Raw genomic sequence first — 21,676 nt, 5'->3', positions numbered from 1 at the left:
CACACGCAAACACACACACACCGCTACATGAGCCTTCCTATCCTGCTCCTTCTCCTCCACAATCTAACCTCTCCTGTCCTGAATGTATGCCCTGTCCAACCTCCACACCCTCCTCTCTCCCTCCAGGAGGGGCTTCTGTGGTGCCTGGACAGGCTGGGGGACGGTGAGGAGGAGGTGGAGGTGGAGGAGGAGGAGGAGGGGGAGGGTGTTCTAGTCTACCTGTGGAAGCCGCTGTAGCGCTGGTGCGTTGGCGAGCTTCAGAATGTGGCAGTAGCAGCTATGTCTGGAATGTGAGCCTCCGGTGTGTTGGATTGGAGGAGCCCTGAGCTCTATTTAAGGAAATGGCAGGGGCCCACTACGCCCCCCCCCTCCACTCCCCCAAGGCTGAGACCCCCCCTCATTTCTACAAAAATGATAATTATTTTCCTCTGGAAGAAAGCTTTATTTCCTTACCTGCTGGGAGGCAGGAACAAAAGCAGTGTGTGAGTAGAGAAACCAAACACACATACACACACACACACATACAGTAGACAAAGGCAAACATGCATACAATCAAGGCAGATCAATGTGCACATACACACACACTAGATCGCACTAGATCACAGTAGATCACACTAGATCACAGTAGGTCCCAGTAGATCACACTAGATCACACTAGGTCACAATAGGTCAGAGTAGGTCCCAGTAGATCACACTAGATCACAGTAAATCACAGTAGATCACAGTAGATCACACTAGATCACAGTAGATCACACTAGATCACAGTAGGTCACAGTACATCACAGTACGTTGTTGTTCAGCTGGAAACTCCGCACTATGCAAATATGAGTCTGTAGCGCAAACAGAGCCTGAGCGTGCTGTGACAGCTCACACAGCTCGACTGTGTGTGCGCCCATCTGTGTGTGTCCCCTCACGCGTGTGTGGTGTGACAGGAAGTGCTTCCAGGATCCTATCCCCCAGCGGCTGTACTTAAGGAAGGTGTTGAGTGTGATAGTGATCCAGACTGTCTACAACCAACACCATAGACATGCTAACTGCTGCTGTATAGAGTAGGCATACATGCCATAATACAAGTCTACCCTCACTGGACCAGACCAGACCAGACCAGACCAGGCCAGGCCAGGCCAGGCCAGGCCAGGCCAGGCCAGGCCAGGCCAGACCAGACCAGACCAGACCTAGACTCACGAGTCAGTCTCTAAATGCTGGGCTCAATTAGAGACTGAAGACATTTGTCCAGATTTTGTTGCTAAAAGTGGGTGGGAACAATTTGAGAGATTGAAAACGTCTTTAGGGCGGTCCTTCCTAATGGGGTGGTAAATGCTTTGTTTTGATTCTCCACTCCAGTGTGTTTGGAGGACATCATTTTCGGTAAGACAGGTCTTTCACCCAATCAGAGATGTAGTCAGTGGTTCTGATTGGTAGAGTCGGTTTTCTGCGCTGTTCTAGTGACGATTTTCAATGGAGATGTCTCCAGACTTTTAGAAGTAGAGATCTACAAAGTCTGGCATCGTGAGACTTGACCAGACCAGACCAGACCAGACCGGACCGGACCGGACCGGACCGGACCGGACCAGTCTAAACCACACTATAGACGCTTTTTCACCGCATGGTACTGGCTCAACTCGACTCCTCATTTTTTGGTTTTCCATCGGGCAGAAGCTGTGGATAGTACGTGGTACCCTGTACATTCTTTTGGCATCACCTCCGTCCAGATTCCAAGTGAGCTGGGGTGACGGCAAAAGGTGACGTGAAAAAACACTGCAGACTACTGACCGGTCAGAGAGCATCACTAGAATAGATGATGTCACTGCCTCTGAGCGACCAGTCCTCTCCTCGTCGTCTCTGACGTAAGGATTTCACAAACTCTCCTGTCATTTTCGTCCGTCTTTTGCCTCGCTGCCGTCAGCTTCTTCTGAAACAAAATGTGTCTCCTTGCTGTGCCTGTGTGTGTCACGTAGAAGATGGCGCCATGGTAGTTTCGTTTGGCATTGGTATGATGACCAGCTACATTGAAGGGGTACCACTTCTTAGCACTTTCACATTTTTAAGCTGTAGCACTTTGAGATTTTCTTAAATGTAAAGTGCAATAAAAAATAAAATGTATTATTATTACCATCTTCTGCAGTGGAAAGTGAAGCACTTGGTACTGAAGGAGAGTGTAAAATACAGTGTAGAAGTGGTGTGGGTGAGACTGGACCGGACCGGACCAAACTCTGAAACGCAGGTTTCTTCTGGACATGCTGAAGGCGTGAGGTCATTTCCACCCACTGGGGAGTCAAAGTCCGCTGTTGTGCTGATGTCACAGCAACCGTTGCCATGGGCTTTTGACCGGGTCTGCTCCCGTCCTCCTGGCTGGGCACACAACGCTGACGACGTGACAGCCAATTGGCTTTCAGGGAGCTGACGATGTGACAGCCAATCAGGTGTCGGGAGGATGTGTAGGCACCTTGTGGCTGTCATCTTAATACATGATTTTATTTATTTATTTATTTATTCATTCATTCCAGACAAGGAAAGGCATATTGGTCAGATCTCCCTGTGTGTGTGTGTGTGTGTGTGTGTGTGTGTGTGTGTGTGTGTGTGTGTGTGTGTGTGTGTGTGTGTGTCTCAGCACTGCCAAACAAGCCTCTGTACTGTAGAATGAACCACACTGCGCTGGACTGCAGCTGTACACTGGGTGTCTGATCAGGTTGTTAATGGTGCTTCCTGCCCACACACACACACACACACACACACACACAGACACAGACACACACACACACACACACACAGACGTGCTGATACGGCATCCATTCCTATCCTGGGCCCAAATCACACAGCTGCTGAAAACGTTTTCAATTGAGGGCATCACCATCAGGTAAGACGAGTAGGACCTCATGAGTGAGACACAGCGCCTCCCGTGTCCAGGAAGTCCAAACCAGGACTGAGCTGACACAGCAATGTTCTACTGCAATGCTATGATATGGACAGTACACTGGACAGACCAAAGACATATTACCTACCGGGCCCAGGCCCAGGGGCCCAAGAGCTCAGGGGGCCCTTTCTTGTGGCACAGTCAAAGGGCTTACTGTAGTCATTCATGTCAATAACAAGTCACAAGAAAGAAACTATCATGATACTTTTAAAATCTGTGTTTATCTGTACTGTACTTTAGTGGGGCTGAGTACTCCATGCAATATCGGGCCTTCAACCGTTTTGGGCCCATACTGTAGTTGAGAAATCCAAAAAGCAAGTCCTCCCCACTATGTCTCTTGAGTCAAAACCGAGCTGGTAAAGCTGCTTTTATTGTGAGATTTCTCTAATCATCTTCAAATTGTGGATGCCGTTCATTGGGCAAAGTCAAAAAAGCGAATAATGAAATGGGTGGTGGGGCCCTTCACGTGTGTGTGCTCAGAGGCCCATCGTTTCATATTCCGTCTATGGAACAGACCAGACGTCAACTAGACCAGTCCTCCAGACTGAAGTAGCCAAAAGAAAATAATATTCCTTAGGATCCCATTCACAAGCAGATGGACCGCAAGTCATTGAATAGCCTGATAATCATCTCCTCTATCACTCGAATTCACACAGAAATCGATATGAACCATTTAAAACGTCCCTGTTGTAAGTTAGCATCCTCCATCAGGCTAAGCTGGTACTTTGCCTCCCATTAACATATCCTGAGAGCTAGAGCAGCTTCCCCTAGCCTTCCTCCTAGAGCAGCCTCCCTCCTAGAGCAGCCTCCCCAGCCTCCTTCCTATAGAAGCTTCCCCTAGCCTTCCTCCTAGAGCAGCCTTCCTCCTAGAGCAGCTTCCCCTAGCCTTCCTCCTAGAGCAGCTTCCTCTAGCCTTCCTCCTAGAGCAGCCTTCCTCCTAGAGCGGCCTCCCTCCTAGAGCAGCCTCCCCAGCCTCCTTCCTAGAGCAGCTTCCCCCAGCCTTCCTCCTAGAGCAGCCTCCCCAGCCTCCTTCCTAGAGCAGCTTCCCCTAGCCTTCCTCCTAGAGCAGCCTCCCTCCTAGAGCAGCCTCCCCAGCCTCCTTCCTAGAGCAGCTTCCCCCAGCCTTCCTCCTAGAGCAGCCTCCCTCCTAGAGCAGCCTCCCCAGCCTCCTTCCTAGAGCAGCTTCCCCCAGCCTTCCTCCTAGAGCAGCCTCCCCAGCCTCCTTCCTAGAGCAGCTTCCCCTAGCCTTCCTCCTAGAGCGGCCTCCCTCCTAGAGCAGCCTCCCCAGCCTCCTTCCTAGAGCAGCTTCCCCCAGCCTTCCTCCTAGAGCAGCCTCCCCAGCCTCCTTCCTAGAGCAGCTTCCCCTAGCCTTCCTCCTAGAGCAGCCTCCCTCCTAGAGCAGCCTCCCCAGCCTCCTTCCTAGAGCAGCTTCCCCCAGCCTTCCTCCTAGAGCAGCCTCCCTCCTAGAGCAGCCTCCCCAGCCTCCTTCCTAGAGCAGCTCCCCCCAGCCTCCCTCCTAGAGCAGCCTCCCTCCTAGAGCAGCCTCCCCAGCCTCCTTCCTAGAGCAGCTTCCCCCAGCCTTCCTCCTAGAGCAGCCTCCCTCCTAGAGCAGCTCCCCCCAGCCTCCCTCCTAGAGCAGCCTCCCTCCTAGAGCAGCCTCCCCAGCCTCCTTCCTAGAGCAGCTCCCCCCAGCCTCTCTCCTAGAGCAGCCTCCTTCCTAGAGCAGCTCCCCCCAGCCTCCCTCCTAGAGCAGCCTTCCTCCTAGAGCAGCCTCCCCCCAGAGCCGTCTTCCTCAGCCTCCCTCCTAGAGCGGCCTCCATGAGGAGCAGACCGTTGGCCGCTAGCGTGAGAGCCAGGGGGGAAAAGTGGCGTTTGAATTGAAGCGAGACGCGGGGAGGAGGAGGAGGAGGATTGATCCCTCCCCCCCCACCCCCCATTCCTGAGGTTCTGAATGAGTTCACGGAACACGCAGCAGGGCCCGAAATAAACTGTTTGCTCATGCGTGGGTGCCATGAAATAGCTCGACACCCAAACGGGAGACAAGCGCCCTTTCTCTGCCGCCGTGACGGGAGGGGATGGGAGGAGGAGGTTCGAGGAGAAGCCGGAGCGGGCCGGGCTGTGGGATACCCAGGGTGTGTGTGCGTGTGTGTGTGTGTGTGCGTGTGTGTGCGCGTGTGTGTGCTTGTGCGTAACGAAGCGCTAACGCTACCTTCATGATGAACTACTGCCCTGATACAGGAACCAGACAGGCCCCGCCCCCTCCTCTTTCTCCCCGCCATACAATTACATACTCAAGGGATCTGAACTCTGCTTATGTAATAGGATTTTTTCCTTTACGGTTATGACTTATTTTCCTGTTGGAGAGCCCTGTACCTCTCCGACGGTCCGGCATGCCCACATTCCTAGACAGACCCCCCCCCCTCCCCACGCCCCCCCCCCACACCCCCGCCGGAACCCGCTGACGACGTCCACCTGGAATGTTGCTTTCCACCGTGCTTTTCATCAGCGCAGCCCTACTTAGGGCAGAACAATCTGATGACTTACTAACAGCAGGCAGAAATTTGCACGCACACAAACACACACACACAAATACTGTACCACACACACACACACCCAAACATATACAAGCACATATACTGTACCACACACACACACACACACACAAATACTGTACCACACACACACACACACACATATACAAGCACATATACTGTACCACACACACACACACACACACACACACACAAGCACATATACCCCCCCCCCCCACACACACACACACACACACACACACACGCACACACACACAAGCTAAGGAAACAGGCAGAGGGGTGTGTTTGTGTGACCCAGGGAGCGGACAACCAGAGGGACAGAGTGGTCCCTCACACCCCTGACCACCCTGGTGGTCAGAAGCCGAGTCGTGGCTTGAGTCACAATCAATAACTGTCTCTACGACTCAGCATAGAATATGCATGTACTCATACCTATATTGTATATTGCATATACACATATTTATTGTATACAGAGCTTCTCTGCCCAGGCACAGAACCACAGTACTACTGACTAAGCGAGCCCACCTTGTTTTTTGTTGTTGATTAATATGCACTGTTCATTCTTAAATAAACTGAACTGAATAATAATAATAATAATAATAATACAGTCCAATCCAGCAGAACGCTAAATAAGTACGCCCAATGAAGTCAGTCATTCATAATAACACAAGTTGACCCCTGTCCTCACCCAAACCCGCCCTCTACCTTGAGGGAGGAGCTAGTGGGGGGGGGGGGCGGTCAGTTTTAACCCAACACTCCTCCACACCTCAACCCAAGACAATGCTCTCTGGACCAACACCTCGGATCCCTCACCTCACCTCAGACACCAACTCAGTCTTTATCCTTGGCTGTGCCTCGCGTCTTCACCACAGGGGTCGGGTTCTCCCAGAGTACACGACCACTCACCGGCACAGGATGGAGAAAACAATCCCTCAGGAGTTGAAATGTCAAGTTCTAAAATCGGAATTCTCGGGACAGCAAATCAAATTACGAAAGGTCAAATTATTAAGGTCAAAATGGCAATCTCAAAATACAATATCACTGAGTCCATATAAAATCCCCCCACACACACGCACACACACGCGTACGCACACACACACACACACACACACACACAATCATCATCATCCACACCAGCGTTTGACGTGATGCTGTGACAAGCACCAAATAAGTTGCATCAGTGGGTCCAGGAACAAGGGCGCCTCTTCAGGCAGGAAAATAAGTAGGTCATTGTGGATTCCTTTCATCTGTACAGTACTTTCCACTCAGCCCCCACTTCCAGCTGCACATTCACCCTGTAGAAGCCACCGACTTCACAGATGGACCTTTCTCAACCTTTTCCTGACAAAAAATAAAATTAGGCTAGCAGGTTTTCAACACATACTGTAAAAAACTCCCGCCCTGCTAAGAAATCTGGGTTTTAACTTGTTCAACTCTAAAGGCTTGTCTCGTCTATGTCAGAAATGTTGTTTTACAGCAGATTCCGATAGATAACTATGACAAAGGAGGTTACAGTATATCCGACTACAGGTCTGTGGAGTGAGCCCCCACTGCATTCCAAAAATACAACACAGACACACAACCGTCCTCCAACGTTCCACAGATATTGAGGCGATACTCCATTAGTGCAGGGGGGAACGGGGGGTTGGCTGTCATTCTCAGCCGGTTGAGTCAACGGAAGCAATGGCAAGCTGACACAGGTGGGCCTGCAGGGAGTGTCAGACAGGTGAAGAGAGACAAGAGAACGAGGCAGCCATGTTGGACTGCTTCTGAAAGAGCCAAACTCCCTTGACATAATGTCTATACTCTTTTTTTTCACCAAAATATTTTATATTTTTTATTCGTTTTTTTTGGGTTATACAAAACACAACTCGAAATACAGTTTGATATACTGTACTAACCCATCCTAACCCACTGTGTATCCTACCCAACTGCACCATTCACAATATGACAAAATATACAGTAAGTTCAATGGTGAGTATGATCAATTATTTATAAACACACAGAGAACACAAATGAGGTAAGACAAATGAAAGAAAGGAGTACTGGTATATCTATACTGTACACTTGAAATGTCTGAGGCGTCCATCTTTCCTACCTGATCCACAACTGGTTGCTAAATGGTGTAAAAGTTAATGGCTCAGGATAACTTTTTATCTAGGGTCAGGTGATAATATCTCTAATTCATTGAAATTGATTTTCATAAAAGTTGGAGAAAGTCTTCCTTTTAAGCAGTGCTACTTCTGATACCCGTTGGAGCACAGAGTCACTAATTGGCCATTTAGTCAGCGCTAATAGTCGTCCAGGCCTACATCCACCCTGCCCCTCCACACTCTGGCCAGGCCTACATCCACCCTGCCCCTCCACACTCTGGCCAGGCCTACATCCACCCTGCCCCTCCACACTCTGGCCAGGCCTACATCCACCCTGCCCCTCCACACTCTGGCCAGGCCTACATCCACCCTGCCCCTCCACACTCTGGCCAGGCCTGAGGGAGCGGAGAGAGAGGAGACTAAACAGACTCACTGGGAATCCCTGACTGAGTAGTGCGCGCGCGCACACACACACACACACACACACACACACACACACACACACACACACACACACAAGCATGCACGCACACACACACACACAAACACACACACACACACACACACAAGCATGCACGCACACACAAACACACACACACAAACACACACAAGCATGCACGCACACACAAACACACACACACACAAGCACACACCCACACACACAAACACAGAGCTTGTCTAAAAGTAAGGCCTGAGGCTTAGTTTAGATCTCTGATCAGAACCAGGGCAGAACCATTCCTGTGGACCTGTGTAAACTGCTGCTGATGTGACAACAAGCTCCCCCGTCCCCGCGGGTCCACCCCGTCCCAGCGCTGGCTAGAGTGACCCGGCCACCCGCCCGCCAGCGCCATATACCCTAGCGCCTGTTTGATGTCTCCATCTTTATACTGAACAATACCAGCCGCAGTAAAGCACCCCGCATGAACCCCAAACACAGCAGAGAGACAAGAGACCGCGTCACGAAAAACTCACAACCCACCTCTGATGGGAATCCCAAGTACAGAAGGGTGAATGGGTGTTGCGCGTGAGTTTGCGTACACTTTGACGTAAACTAAAGTGAAAGCGTACCCCCCCCCCCGGGCGTTCACGCTGACGCGAGCTGCATATTGCGTGCGTGCGGTACATGGAGACGCGGTGTTGTTTCTCGTCATCATCACAACGCCCGCCCGTCACCCCCGCGGCGCGCGCGCTATTTTTTCACGAGCCAGTTCGGTTGCCGGGGCTTTTGTTTCCATGGCCACGCGCCGGCCTAATGCAACAAACCAGACCGCCGGTGGGTGGGTCGACCGATTTAACCCCCTGGTCGCACCCAGCGGAGGGAGCGTGGATATGTAACAACCCCTCTCTCTCTCTCTCTCTCTCTCCCTCTCTCTCTCTCTCTCCCTCTCTCTCTCTCTCTCTCTCCCTCTCTCTCCCTCTCCACCCCCCCTCTCTCTCCCTCAGACAAGGTGCCAGCCCACATGACCTCACCACGTTCACTACTGTTTCACTACTACCAGCTGTGTTCGGAGGCGGGTCACAGAGTGAGTAACCCAACCTTAAAGGTCTGACTCCGTCCAAACATAGTCTTCTCTCTTTCTTTCAGCGATCCACGCCCTGCTCTGGGAAGGCCTTACCCTGTTTGCGTAGCGGTTATATATTCCTCCATGTATCGCAGACTTTGCTTTTGGCTTCTACCTCACACTCGTCGCAAGCTGAATATTAATAATAGTGTGTTTGTGTGCGTGTACGGACATAATCTCACGCCAGCCGGTTGGTGAAACGTCACCGGTACGGACGTTAGTCTACAGCGACGGTGGCGGCGGCGGCATACCTGGGTCGTTGGCCTCCCGCTCCAGCACGTGCAGCTCGGTGCACTCGGCCAGGGAGTGCTCCAGGCACAGCTGCAGGAAACGAGCCTGGGTCCGGCTCACCCGCTTCAACAGCGACAGCAGGGCCACCGTCTGCTCGCACTCGTTCCAACCCTTGAACCAGCTGGCCAGGACGCCCACCTGGTCGCGGAACATCATGGTGTGTGGACGGGGCCGCTCGGGAGAAGTGTTGTCGCTCGCGCCCGGGGGGGGGGGGGGGTTCGCCACGAGAGGTGGCTCCGGGGGGTTTACTTCTTCAAGATTCGGCCGGACCGGTCGTGGCGGTCACTGCGCGAGGGGGGTGGGTGGGGGTGGGGGTTGGGGTTTGTCTCCGCCTGCTCTTCTGTGGGGCGGCCGTGCGTCAAGCATGGGGGGGTGGGGGGGGGGGAGGAGGAGGAGGGGGGGGGGGGTTGAGCCACTCAGCTCAGCTCGGGTGGCGTAGCATCGTCGACCGTGCTTTACAGCGGTCGCGGCGGCGTGCACGGTAGGGAGGTGTTTCTGAGGCGTGTCGGTCGGTCGGCGGGTCGTCTCCCGGGTCCACCTGCAGCAGGGAGTCTGGCGGTGGAGAGTCTGCTTTTTCCCAGCATGCACTGTCACATGGGCATCTTCCTCAGGGCTCCCCCTTAGGCCTGGAATGAGATATCAGATATTACACACACACACACACACACACAGCAGACTGCCGTCCAAGCATACAGCAGTCCTATTTATCTTCACATGGGGTTAAAAGAAAGGTTTAGGAAATGCAACAGTGGCACTGTTGCTTCAACGCTGATACAGACTTCAGCGGCTGCTCATTGGAACCCTGATTGTCACATATCGATTGCCTCTTTCAACAAACATTCATAGCTTAGCTTAGCCTATAGGCTACTGTCTTTGAGAGTCGCCTTGCTTTGGCCGACGAGGGTTTGTGGCGTTCACCACCCTGACTAAAATAAACCATATCCACCCATTCCTAAAAATACAATTGTTGGTAGTAATTGGCGCAACATCCCGGTATTTCCCAGGCGAACGACGCCGGTCCCTTATGCATCCCGCCGTTACAGCGGTGTCTAAATTATCTATAGCGTGAATCATTAATGTAGTGTACTTAATCCAACCAAATATGTATATTAAGTCACTCGATGCTTTTATTGACAGTAAGTCACTCGATGATTTTATTGACAGCAAACTGGGTAACCCTAAACGTTATCGTAATAGCGAAATGAGCCATGGCATTATAGCCCAATACAGCATCAAAACCTTACCTTTTAAGTCTATGTCAGCATAAACCGGTCTCTAAAACTGTCACTTAGCTTCATCAGCATTGGGGGATAATAGTAGCCTGACCGAGGCGCAACAAGACGACGGCTGAATGTGGAAATGGTCGTTGAAAAGGAACATTAAATAACTGAGGAGTCTCAACTGCAGTCGAGGATATTCCCAAAATGTGCCCAAAGCAAAGCTAGCACTGTAACTCCATAAGAAGAGGCTGTGCTCGCGTTAGTCTAGTTTCCAGAAACTCCAAGACCCCCCATTCCCCCGCTCGAACTGATCCGCTTTTCACGCATACAAATAAATCGGACACAACGGTATTTACTATCGCCGTGTAGGCCTAAGAACATTCTTATTACAGATCATATAAGACCTTATAACACATGTGAAGTTTCCTCTGTGGGTGAGGTCTAGTCTAGACCTGCCCAGCTGTAGGGTAGATCTCCAGAACAGTTCGGACAAAAGGAACGTCAAAATACCGCAGACGCTTCTAAAACTGGCATAAGAACTGGTTAAATATTACTTACTGGGTACAGTTGCATCTGTATGCTTCGTTAGTCGCAGGACAGGGCGCAACAATCAGTCAAATCGTGGGGAGCGGTGCCCCTTCACTCCGGATCGGTGTGTTTTGCCATCTTGACTAACTTTTCTGACTACAGTTACTCTAGTTGAACCATAGGAGCATTGCTTTCCACATGCTAATAATTAACACGGCGCATTACGTCAGGGGCTTGGCAGCACAAGGAAGCACAAAAATAGAGAATGGAGTTAGGGACAGATCGCACAGCCTACCAGCACCAGAGACGACTGACAGGGATTATCAAGTAGACGAAAAAAAGGGGTTTCCATAGCAAACAGTAGAAAATCAAAACAAGGGTGAAGCCAAGCTAAAGATGGAATGGGCTATATAACCTACACGCTCTTTCACTTCCCAATGCAATCCCTGCTATAGCCTACGGGAAACACAACTTAAAGTTCACCTATGTGGGCGACACGATAATACGATTCGGATCAATCTTTTTACAATGGTTTGTAGGCAAATGCAAGATCACGACCATTTCTGTCAATGAAACCTTCGCGACGTCCTCATCCCTATCCTGAAGTTGTTCGTAGTAAATTTAGCTATGACGGTACTGCATTCCAGCCAGCAGAGGGCGTCGCTCCACCGCTGGTACGGTTTAATTCAAAGCGGATACTGGATTTGATACATATTTGCGCATAAAGATACATTGTATCATATTTAAACAAGAGACCGCGTAGGCTACATTGTATCCATAAAATATGTTTTGGATTGCATGTGGGTTATTTGAAAAAGCACAGTGAGATTAATCTGACATTACTAGAATAAAATAAAAATAAAAATAAGATTTAAAAAAAGTTTATTGAATAGCCTAAGAAATGAGTAGCCTATTGTGCGTTGCCTTTGCAGTTTGGATCTCGTGAGGAAAAAAGTGAGAAATCCACGGCTACAGAAACATACAAATACTCAAATGCATTCTTTGGCCATTGTTTGACATCCTAATCTCTCTATTAACTGTGCTGAACATTGAGATTAGATCGCGCTGCCTAGTTCACCAAACAGCCTGCATGGGGTTGATCCCATACCCGGGGTGGTTCCCATGGAGGCATGAAGCTAATTGTTGTACTAAAATTGGAACATACAGCTCCTACCACTTTCCCTCCGTGAGTGAATACAGTTATAATGCTACCTTTGCTGCCATCTTGTGGCTATGGCGCATACTGCATCTCACATGGTTTATTTTATTATCTGCTGCTCAGAAGGCGAAACGCGCACTGTATCGTTTGCAGCTGAAACGTGAACACGGAGAACACGAGGACCAACCAACCACTTGCCCTACAATCTCAACAGCGGAGTGGTCAATGTAACCAAGTTGAATTGGTTAAACTCACTCCTCAGTATGCTATACCGCTAGATTGTCGGTGGCGTAGCTGGCTAAAGCGGTGTGTTATGATCGAGGACCTCAAACCGAACCGTTGGTAAATGAGGGAGGAAACGAGTCGGAAACAATAGCCTATAGTGACATGCCACGCCACGCACTGACAACTACAGTCACGTACCTCACGTAGACCCTTTAAATTCTAGTGGGGCAATAGGAAGCACGCAAGGGGAGGAAGCAATTCTTTATTAGGGATGGATGAATCATTGTTGTGCTTTATATTCTCTGTTAGCCTACAGACTACAGCAATATACATGCGTCTCTCTGAGTGTCGTATTATATAGGCTAGCCTAAATCGTTTCCGACGGCGACGAAACTGCTCCGAAATGAATAATTACCGTTGTCTCTTGGCTCTTTCCATTTGGATCCGGATGTCAAGTTGTTGTCCTTCTGCCGCCCAGAGGTGTTTTTGTCAGGTAAGTGGACACCACAAACAGGCTACCGGATACCAACACACGCCAATTTCAGGTTGTGCCAAGTTCACTAATGGTAGACTGTTACTGTTCAAGGATGGTTTCTATAAGCTACTGTATCACATGTAATGACCGCTCCAACTACGGTGCGTTTCAGGTAACGGGCAGCTTGGATGACTGCACTTGTGATGTGGAGACAATTGTTACCTTCAACAATGAGCGTCTTTTCCCCAAACTTCAAAAGCTGCTTGAATCTGACTACTTCAGGTTTTACAAGGTGGGTCAATCTCTCACCTGTCAGTTTAGTGTGATGCTCTAGATAATGACATCAGTATTCTCTTCACCTATGTCTCTCGCGTTGTCAGGTGAACCTGAATAAGCCTTGTCCATTCTGGACAGACGACAGTCACTGTGGACTCAGTGACTGTGCTGTGAAAACATGCATACATGTGAGTAGCCTACTACTGATTATTTCAAGATATCATCAAACATTTATTCAAATCAGCCATGTAGCCTAAAGGTGACCCCTCTCTTGTTCTACAGAGTGAAGTTCCAGAAGGAATCAAAACTCACAGCCACAGCAAGGTAGGTTAATCTGCGGATTAATTTAAAATTGAAACCTAACATAGGCCTACAACTACAACAATTTTAAATTCAGAGCGTATCCATACTGCGACTTTTGTCCAGACAATAGCCCACTGAGCAAAGACACGTCTAAAAGACGTCTTTTAGATGTCTTTTTTGTCTTTTTCGGACGTCCAAAGACATCCAATTAGGAGCCAGAATGAATGTTTTTTTTTTACGTTCAGATATAGAACCCGTTTTGCACGTCCACAGACGTCTTAGAGGGGTCCAAGCCAGACGTTTGAATATTGAGGGGTCCAGCAGACGTACAAACGGGGTTCAGGACCGACGGACGTTATTAAGACATGATCTGAATGTCTACCTGACGTTGCGTGTTTGCTGGGAGGCCTACCATTGGAACTTTTTTTACATATGGTCTGGCAGTGACCTGATTTGGAGTTTTCCAAATTGGAGTGTTCCAAATGAAGTACTATTGTCTGATATTATGGAGAGAGAGGTCCCTTTCTCACAGAGTCTGCTATTAGGTTACTTGATGATACCTCCTCCATGGAGCTAACCATAAATGATAGGCGCTTATTGTTAGCTGGTCTCTCAGCTGTCAAAAGAATGGCAGTTTGTCACTGAAAACCACCACATCCACCGACTGTGAGGGAGTTGCTTTCCTGTTACTGTTAGGGTTGGGTGGTAGGTGGAGGTAGGACCCAAAAGCAGATGGCAGGCAGGCAGCGCAAGTTCAAAAAATAAAGTTTTAATATCAAAAATAAACAAAGGAACACAGGGGTCAGGACCGAGGGTCTGGACCGGGAGAAGGGGGTGAGCAGAGTCATAAGGGAATGCCCCACTCTTGCCACCTTTAAGGGGCATCTAAAGGTGTGGCTTAGAGCCAACCAACAGTGTGACCATTTTTAACTGCATGCTATTTTTTATATATTGTACATGTTTAACTGCCTGTGTACCTCTTGTAACTTTGTTCTGTAACATCAACCTGCCTAAATGGACTCTAATGGAAACTACCCTCCGGGCTACAATCTGGCATATTTACATGTGTTGTACATGGGGGGGGTATGCTTTTAATACGTTTCCTCACTGGACAACAGGACAACAACAACAAGATCAGTTGCATTCATTTAGGGGTTACTGGTGTGACCACATACAGTATATATAAATGTGTGTGTGTGTGCGTGCGTGCATGTGTATACTCTGGGCTCGTTCTGTGAATATAATGGATGGTGGAGGAAATTGACAGAATTATCTAATTCCTTTGTGTCTGAGGCTTTTTGTCTATCACAAGGTTCCTTGGTAGCAGAGGGATGGGGGGGGGGGGTGAAAAATGGGTTCACGGTAGTTTGATTAATTGATGTTGTATGTGCCTTTTATTGAGTGTATGCCTATGAGTATGTAACCCCAATGCTTCCCGTTGCTTCTGTGTGTGCAGTACTCGGAAAAGGCTAGTGAGGAAGGGTGTGAGCAGGCCCAGCAGCTGGGAGCGGTCGATGGCTCTCTCAGGTCAGTCCTGGACGCTACAGGTTGTGAAATACAGTGGTCACACCAGTAACCCATAAATGAATGCAGCTGATCTGGTTGTTGTTGTTGTTGTCATGTTCTCCAGTGAGGAAACCAGACAGGCTGTTCTGGACTGGAACAAGCATGACGATGACGCAGAGCGTTTCTGTGTGATAGACGGTAAGACATTATCAAGCCTATGACACTACAATATCAGGAACATTCTCAATACTATTACACTACTAGATCAGGAACATTATCAATACTATTACACTACTAGACCAGGAACATTATCAATACTATTACACTACTAGATCAGGAACATTATCAACACTATTACACTACTAGATCAGGAACATTATCAATACTATTAAACTACTAGACCAGGAACATCAATACTATTACACTACTAGATCAGGAACATTATCAAGACTATTACACTACTAGATCAGGAACATTATCAATACTATTACACTACTAGACCAGGAACATTATCAAGACTATGACACTACTAGATCAGGAACATTATCAATACTATTACACTACTAGATCAGGAACATTATCAATACTATTACACTACTAGATCAGGAACATTATCAGTACTATTACACTACTAGATCAGGAACATTCTCAACACTATTACACTATAATATCAGGAACATTATCAAGACTATTACACTACTAGATCAGGAACATTATCAACACTATTACACTACTAGACCAGGAACATTATCAATACTATTACACTATAATATCAGGAACATTATCAAGACTATTACACTACAATATCAGGAACATTATCAAGACTATTACACTACTAGACCAGGAACATTATCAACACTATTACACTACTAGATCAGGAACATTATCAAGCCTGTGACACTACCCTGCTGCTTGACTCCCAGACGAGGAGAGTCTTGACTCCCAGTACGTGGACCTGCTTCTGAACCCGGAGCGCTTCACCGGGTACAAGGGCCCGGAGGCGTGGCAGATCTGGGACAGCATTTACGAGGAGAACTGCTTCAAGTAAGAACTCCCCCTCACTGACAAAACATCATCACAACCCCCGCACCAGAACCACCGAGAGGTTTAAAACATCCAAAAAATAAAAAATAAAGTATTTTGTAGTTTTCTCTACAAATGCAGCTTTCATAAATGTTTTTGCCTGGTTTACCAGTAAGCTGTTCTTCCCCCACAGACCTTACACTGTGAAGAGACCTCTAAATCCCACAGCTTCTTACAGTGGTAGGTTCTAAGTAAAAGCCTCACATTAATCGAAGGTTTTAGCTCATTTCCGCCAGAGCGTTTCCTGCAATTGCTGATCATGTTTGTGTCTCTCCCCGTCTGAAGGAAACGAAGGTTAGTGTCATGTGCTTGTTGTTGTTTTTTACCACTAGCATCCGCAATGCACCAAACCACAGTGTACTGAATTTGTTCATGGAAGTGAATTGAGCGTAACGCATAAAATCACATTTCTCATTTTCAGGGAGGACATTTTACAGCTGGCTGAAAGGTAGGCAGTAAATCAAACTCCCATCGACTCACAAAAGCCCTCTTTGTTGACGTCGTTTGAATCTACTCACTTACTGTTAACACCAGCAGTAGATGTTCGGTAAAATTCTAACACTAAACCAAACATGCTTCATATAGCTTAACCCCTATAGAGCTATAATACACACTATGAACTTTAACACTTCACCTATATTGGCCTGAATGGGTGGACAGTTTTTTTGCTTCCCTCTGGACAATTAGGGGTAGGGTCACTATGTACAAACCCCCCCCCATTTCTCTCTCTAAAGCGCATTGTGTTGCCTCTGTGTATGAAATGCACTATATAAATAAAGTTTGATTTGATGTCCTGTTCTGTCTCTCACCCTCCTCCAGGTCAGTGTGTGGAGAAGAGGGCATTCTACCGACTGGTCTCAGGACTCCACACTAGCATCAATGTGCACCTGAGTGCCAGGTACCTTCTGGATGGTGAGTCCCTCTCCTCTCACACACACACACACACACACACACACACACACACACGCACACGCACATCCTCCTCTACCCTCTCCACGCCGAGGCAGACTCAGACAGTTAGACGGCTCACGTTTAGAAGAGGTCACTCTTGAGGTCACTCTTCTCCTTCCCTCCCCAAGATAATTGGTTCGAGAGGAAGTGGGGTCACAACGTCTCCGAGTTCCAGCAGCGGTTCGACGGCGAGCTGACCAGCGGCGAGGGTCCAAAGAGGCTCCGCAACCTCTACTTCCTGTACCTGATAGAGCTGCGTGCGCTGGCTAAAGTCCTCCCCTTCTTCCAAGACCCCAACTTCCAGCTCTATACTGGTCAGCCTGCACAGGACCAGCTGCACAAAAACCTGCTCCTAGAGCTCCTCCAAGTGGCCAAGTGAGTGTACTGCAGGCATTCATTTCTGTATCACAACATATCCTATGAAGAACTCGACCCCGCTACATAGGGATTAATAAATAACGGATGCGCCGATATCGAAGTGTCTTCTGCATTCCGGCTGAAGTAGTGAGCTCATGATGATGGCGAAAGTGTAGAGTCCCGTAATGGAGAGCAGGTTAGGGTTAGGGTCTGCACTTAACTTCTGAGGGATTTGAAACTACTGACTCATCTAGAATTAACTGATGCCAGGCTCACACTACAGGATATTTAAAATCCTAACCGATTTTGATATCGGGTTGCATCACGCACATAAGGAGAATCTTAACAGATGTTCTTGCGTATCTCAAATATGCACACACTACAAGATTTGAAAATAACAGCTCATCACACACTACAGGATATTATCATGCCCGAGGGAGCAACGAACCACTGCCTCGCTTGTAAAGTAGTAACGTAATAATCAAAATATCAAACATGTTTGATATTATTGGGGCCGCCCCGATGGGCCTGTGATCCGATTGGGAAGTATAATATTGGATCTGTAATAAAATCTTTTTATTACAGATTAAACTTTATTTGTATAGTGCATTTCATACACAGAGGCAACACAAGGCGCTTTACAGAGAGCAATGGGGGGGTGGGCATAGGTCCCACCCCTACATATTCCAGTGGGAAGCAAAAAAAACAGTGAGCTGGGCCCGGGTAGCCTGGTATGACCGTCCCGATCTAGCGAGCTCACTGCTTTGCTCCGCAATATCACAGTATTCTGCGTTGGTGAAACAGAATGTGAGCTCGCGAGAACGGGATGGTCGTACCAGGCTAGGGCCCGGGCGCCAGAAAAGTGAGCTGTAAAAATGATTCCCTGACCTCTCTCAACGGCTAAGAACATATACAGAGCCGTAAACATGGGCTAAATACTTCATAAGAGAGACATGACCATCAGTAGAGTGCACAAATAATGCCTACAGTTCATGGGCTAGGCCATTATGTGTTAGCTATCCCTGTAGTCTCTATGATATTTAAGTGAATCATATAACAAAGCACAGTAAGCACTTCTGGATCTGTAAACCCCTCACATTACAAGATCATCTGGGCCGGACATCAGTACTGACCAACGTTCCAGACCAGATTTCTCCTCCGATTGTCGGGAGGGGTGAATCGGGGATAAATCGGCCCGGAAATCCGGTAGTGTGAGCCCGGCATAAGTGTACTCTTTTTACTGTAATGAGTTGCTACTATCTGTAGTCAGGCTGCTTCAGTGCTAGTGCTAGTCCTCTGCAGTAGTCTGGACTTTTTCAATAGTCTACTCTTGCACTTTGGCTTTAGCACTAGTTTACGCTCTAAGGGTTAGGGTTAGCCTAACCCTTCTGGCAAGTAGCCGTACACTGCCTTCCTACTTTAAATGCAATTATTGTAAGTCGCTTTGGATAAAAGCATCTGCTAAAAGACTGTAATGTAATGTATCCGTTAGCCTGAGGGGGAGGCTGTATACTAATGCAGCTAAGAATGATTGTAGTGTACGATGTCCTCTCCTCTGCCAACAGGTCTTTCCCTCTACACTTTGATGAGACGTCTCTGTTCGCCGGGGACAGGGAGGAGGCGGCCAGGCTGAAGGTCTGTATGTTCTAGAACGGACTACGGGCCTCCTCATGCGGGGCCCACGGCCGGACAGGGGGTGTGGCTCCGACCAGACGTAACGATCATCTCCTGTCGTTCCTTCACCAGGAGGACGTCCGACTGGCCTTCCGGAACATCTCTAGGATCATGGACTGTGTCGGATGCTTCAAGTGTCGTCTCTGGGGTAAACTACAGGTGAGGAAACTCACAACAACCACTAAGCCCTAACCCTATCTAGCCCAGCTTCCCCAACCTCCCCAAACAACCCCAACCCATCTAACCAACCTCCCCAAACAACCACTAACCCATCTAACCAACCCCCCCCACCAAACAACCACTAACCCATCTAACCAACCTCCCCAAACAACCACTAACCCATCTAGCCAACCCCCCCCAAACAACCACTAACCCATCTAGCCAACCCCCCCCAAACAACCACTAACCCATCTAACCAACCTCCCCAAACAACCACTAACCCATCTAACCAACCCCCCCAAACAACCACTAACCCATCTAGCCAACCTCCTCCCACCTCCCCAAACGACCTGACAACAAGCTGATTCCCGGCCCAATCAAATTAAATCCAGACTACGAGAAACAATAGCAGCCGCTCCGCCGAAGATGATTGTGATTGTTTAAAGAAATACAGCGCAACACAGTGTAAACGAAGTGTGGGGATGAGGTCTGGCTATGTGGGACTAGGCGATGGCCGACTTTGGTTGCGTGATACACAGCGGTGCTGAGCACCAAAGGTGGATATTAAAGTGCCTGTAAATGTCTGCGCTGAACAGCGTCGTATGAGTTCTGTCGGGTGGTTTGTTGGTTGTTGGCAGCGTGTCCTCTCTCCCCCCCTCCTTCAGACCCAGGGGCTGGGCACGGCCCTGAAGATCTTGTTCTCCGAACGCCAGATCCAAGCTCTGCCCAGCTCGGACGGCAGCCGGCCCGCCTTCCGGCTGAGTCGCCAGGAGATCGTCTCCTTGTTCAACGCCATTGGACGGTGAGAGAACTCCACCTCCTTGTACGACTAACATTCCAGTTCTAAGGAACGTTGTGTTCCTACAGCCCCTCACAGGCTCTTCTCAACATGCCTAAGTAGATTTGAAAAGTGTGCCGTCCCCCTCAGTACCAGGAATCAGTATCCATGCGTTTGATCTCCAGGATCTCCACCAGCGTCAGGGAGCTGGAGAACTTCAGGAGGCTGCTAGCAGAGGTCCCGTAACGGCCAAGCAGGAAGCGCGGTTCGTGGTCCGCATTTCCTGTCAAAGAGGACCAGAGACGTCCTACACCAGGAGGGAGCGTCTGTTCTAATCAGATCAAGCCCGCATTTCCTTGGCTTAGAAACATGTGAGGAAAAAGACATGTCAATATACTGGGGGAACGCTGAGCTGTCCAGTAGTTCAAACCTGAACAATGTCTCAACTGAACACAATCAGCTGGGAGGAAATGAACATGGACCCTAATCAATACCAGCTGCGCTGCTTGTCCTATTTTGCACTGTATTGTTTCCAACCGTTGTTTTTTTTACTGTGCTCTTATCAGGGAATTGATGGTGCGGTCGGTACTATCATACATGCTCTCTATGAAAACGTATTGTCCTGTCATGTGGAGATCGTCCTATCATGTGGAGAATGTCCTATCATGTGGTGAATGTCCTATCATGTGGAGAATGTCCTATCATGAGGAGAATGTCCTATCATGAGGAGAATGTCCTATCATGTGGAGAATGTCCTATCATGAGGAGAATGTCCTATCATGTGGAGAATGTCCTCCATCCTCAAGACCTTCAGCCAAGTCTTGCGTTGAAAAATAAACAATTGACACACCTACTCCATCTGCCGCTTATCAAAGCAGGTTAGTCATTTAGCCTCAGATGTAGACCTGCATGTACTAGGAGTCTTCAGTGTCTAGGGTTAGGGCTATACTGTATCTGGTTGAGTTTGCAGTGTCTAGGGTTAGGGTTGGTTCCCCCTCTCCCTGCCTAGACTGTTAGAAGAAAGTTCACCAGCACATTGATAAGTACACAAACACATTTCAGATATTTCTGCGTTAACGGTCAGCTTCCACAGGGCAGGTACTGACCAGGGCCTATAACCACCGTCATGTGAATATTGGTTGCTGTGGAGTGGGAACTGATTACACACATCGATGCCGTGCGAAAGACAGAAGGATTCACAAGCCCGTTCTATTCCATGAGATCTATCTAATTTTACCACAGCTAACTCAATTGAAGGCCAGGGTTCAGCCAAGTAACAAACGCAATGTAACATTGTCAGACAAGAGCCGTCTCTGTGAGCCGGTGAGCCTGGCAAGCGGTCAGGAATGCGGATCTTTAACCCTGACCACCGGCCAAGACGGAGAGCGCAGGAGAGGCCAGCCATCTGTCCTTGGCAGGTTTAACCCTAATCCTCGGAGAACTGCCAGTATCCTCGCTCCCTGGTCTGTACTCTGCTCCCAGACGAAGCTTTCCCCCAACAGATCAATGACTCACACCTGACACAATCACTCAGATTGGTCCAAGCCGAGGTGACCCAATATTTCACCCA

The 21,676-nt window shown here is 48.7% G+C and overlaps 2 protein-coding genes across 3 annotated transcripts in view; one reads left to right on the top strand and one right to left on the bottom strand.

The window, feature by feature from the left end:
• samd4a (sterile alpha motif domain containing 4A) overlaps positions 1 to 9,568 on the bottom strand; it is a gene marked incomplete at its 5' end in the record, with an annotated part of 37,353 nt that extends 27,785 nt beyond the window's left edge. For both annotated transcript variants that reach the window (XM_084454140.1, XM_084454141.1), the window contains one exon: positions 9,373 to 9,568. In XM_084454140.1, coding sequence (XP_084310266.1) covers positions 9,373 to 9,568 — 196 coding nt within the window. The remainder of the gene's footprint in view (positions 1 to 9,372) is intronic.
• A 3,227-nt stretch (positions 9,569 to 12,795) lies between these two features.
• On the top strand, positions 12,796 to 20,894 carry ero1a (endoplasmic reticulum oxidoreductase 1 alpha). Its single transcript, XM_084453738.1, has 15 exons — positions 12,796 to 13,037; positions 13,192 to 13,311; positions 13,400 to 13,483; positions 13,578 to 13,619; positions 15,055 to 15,125; positions 15,229 to 15,302; positions 16,028 to 16,148; positions 16,321 to 16,367; positions 16,609 to 16,635; positions 17,007 to 17,099; positions 17,267 to 17,513; positions 19,061 to 19,130; positions 19,242 to 19,328; positions 19,994 to 20,130; positions 20,292 to 20,894. Exons 1-15 carry the CDS (start codon positions 12,948 to 12,950, stop codon positions 20,350 to 20,352), a joined length of 1,371 nt encoding a protein of 456 aa, XP_084309864.1. The 5' UTR covers positions 12,796 to 12,947; the 3' UTR covers positions 20,353 to 20,894.
• The last annotated feature ends 782 nt before the right edge of the window (positions 20,895 to 21,676 follow it).

The sequence above is a fragment of the Borostomias antarcticus genome (genome assembly GCF_949987555.1).
Source record: "Borostomias antarcticus genome assembly, chromosome: 19".
NCBI classification, from domain to species: Eukaryota; Metazoa; Chordata; class Actinopteri; order Stomiiformes; family Stomiidae; genus Borostomias; species Borostomias antarcticus.
This window is presented reverse-complemented; position numbering and strand designations above follow the sequence as displayed.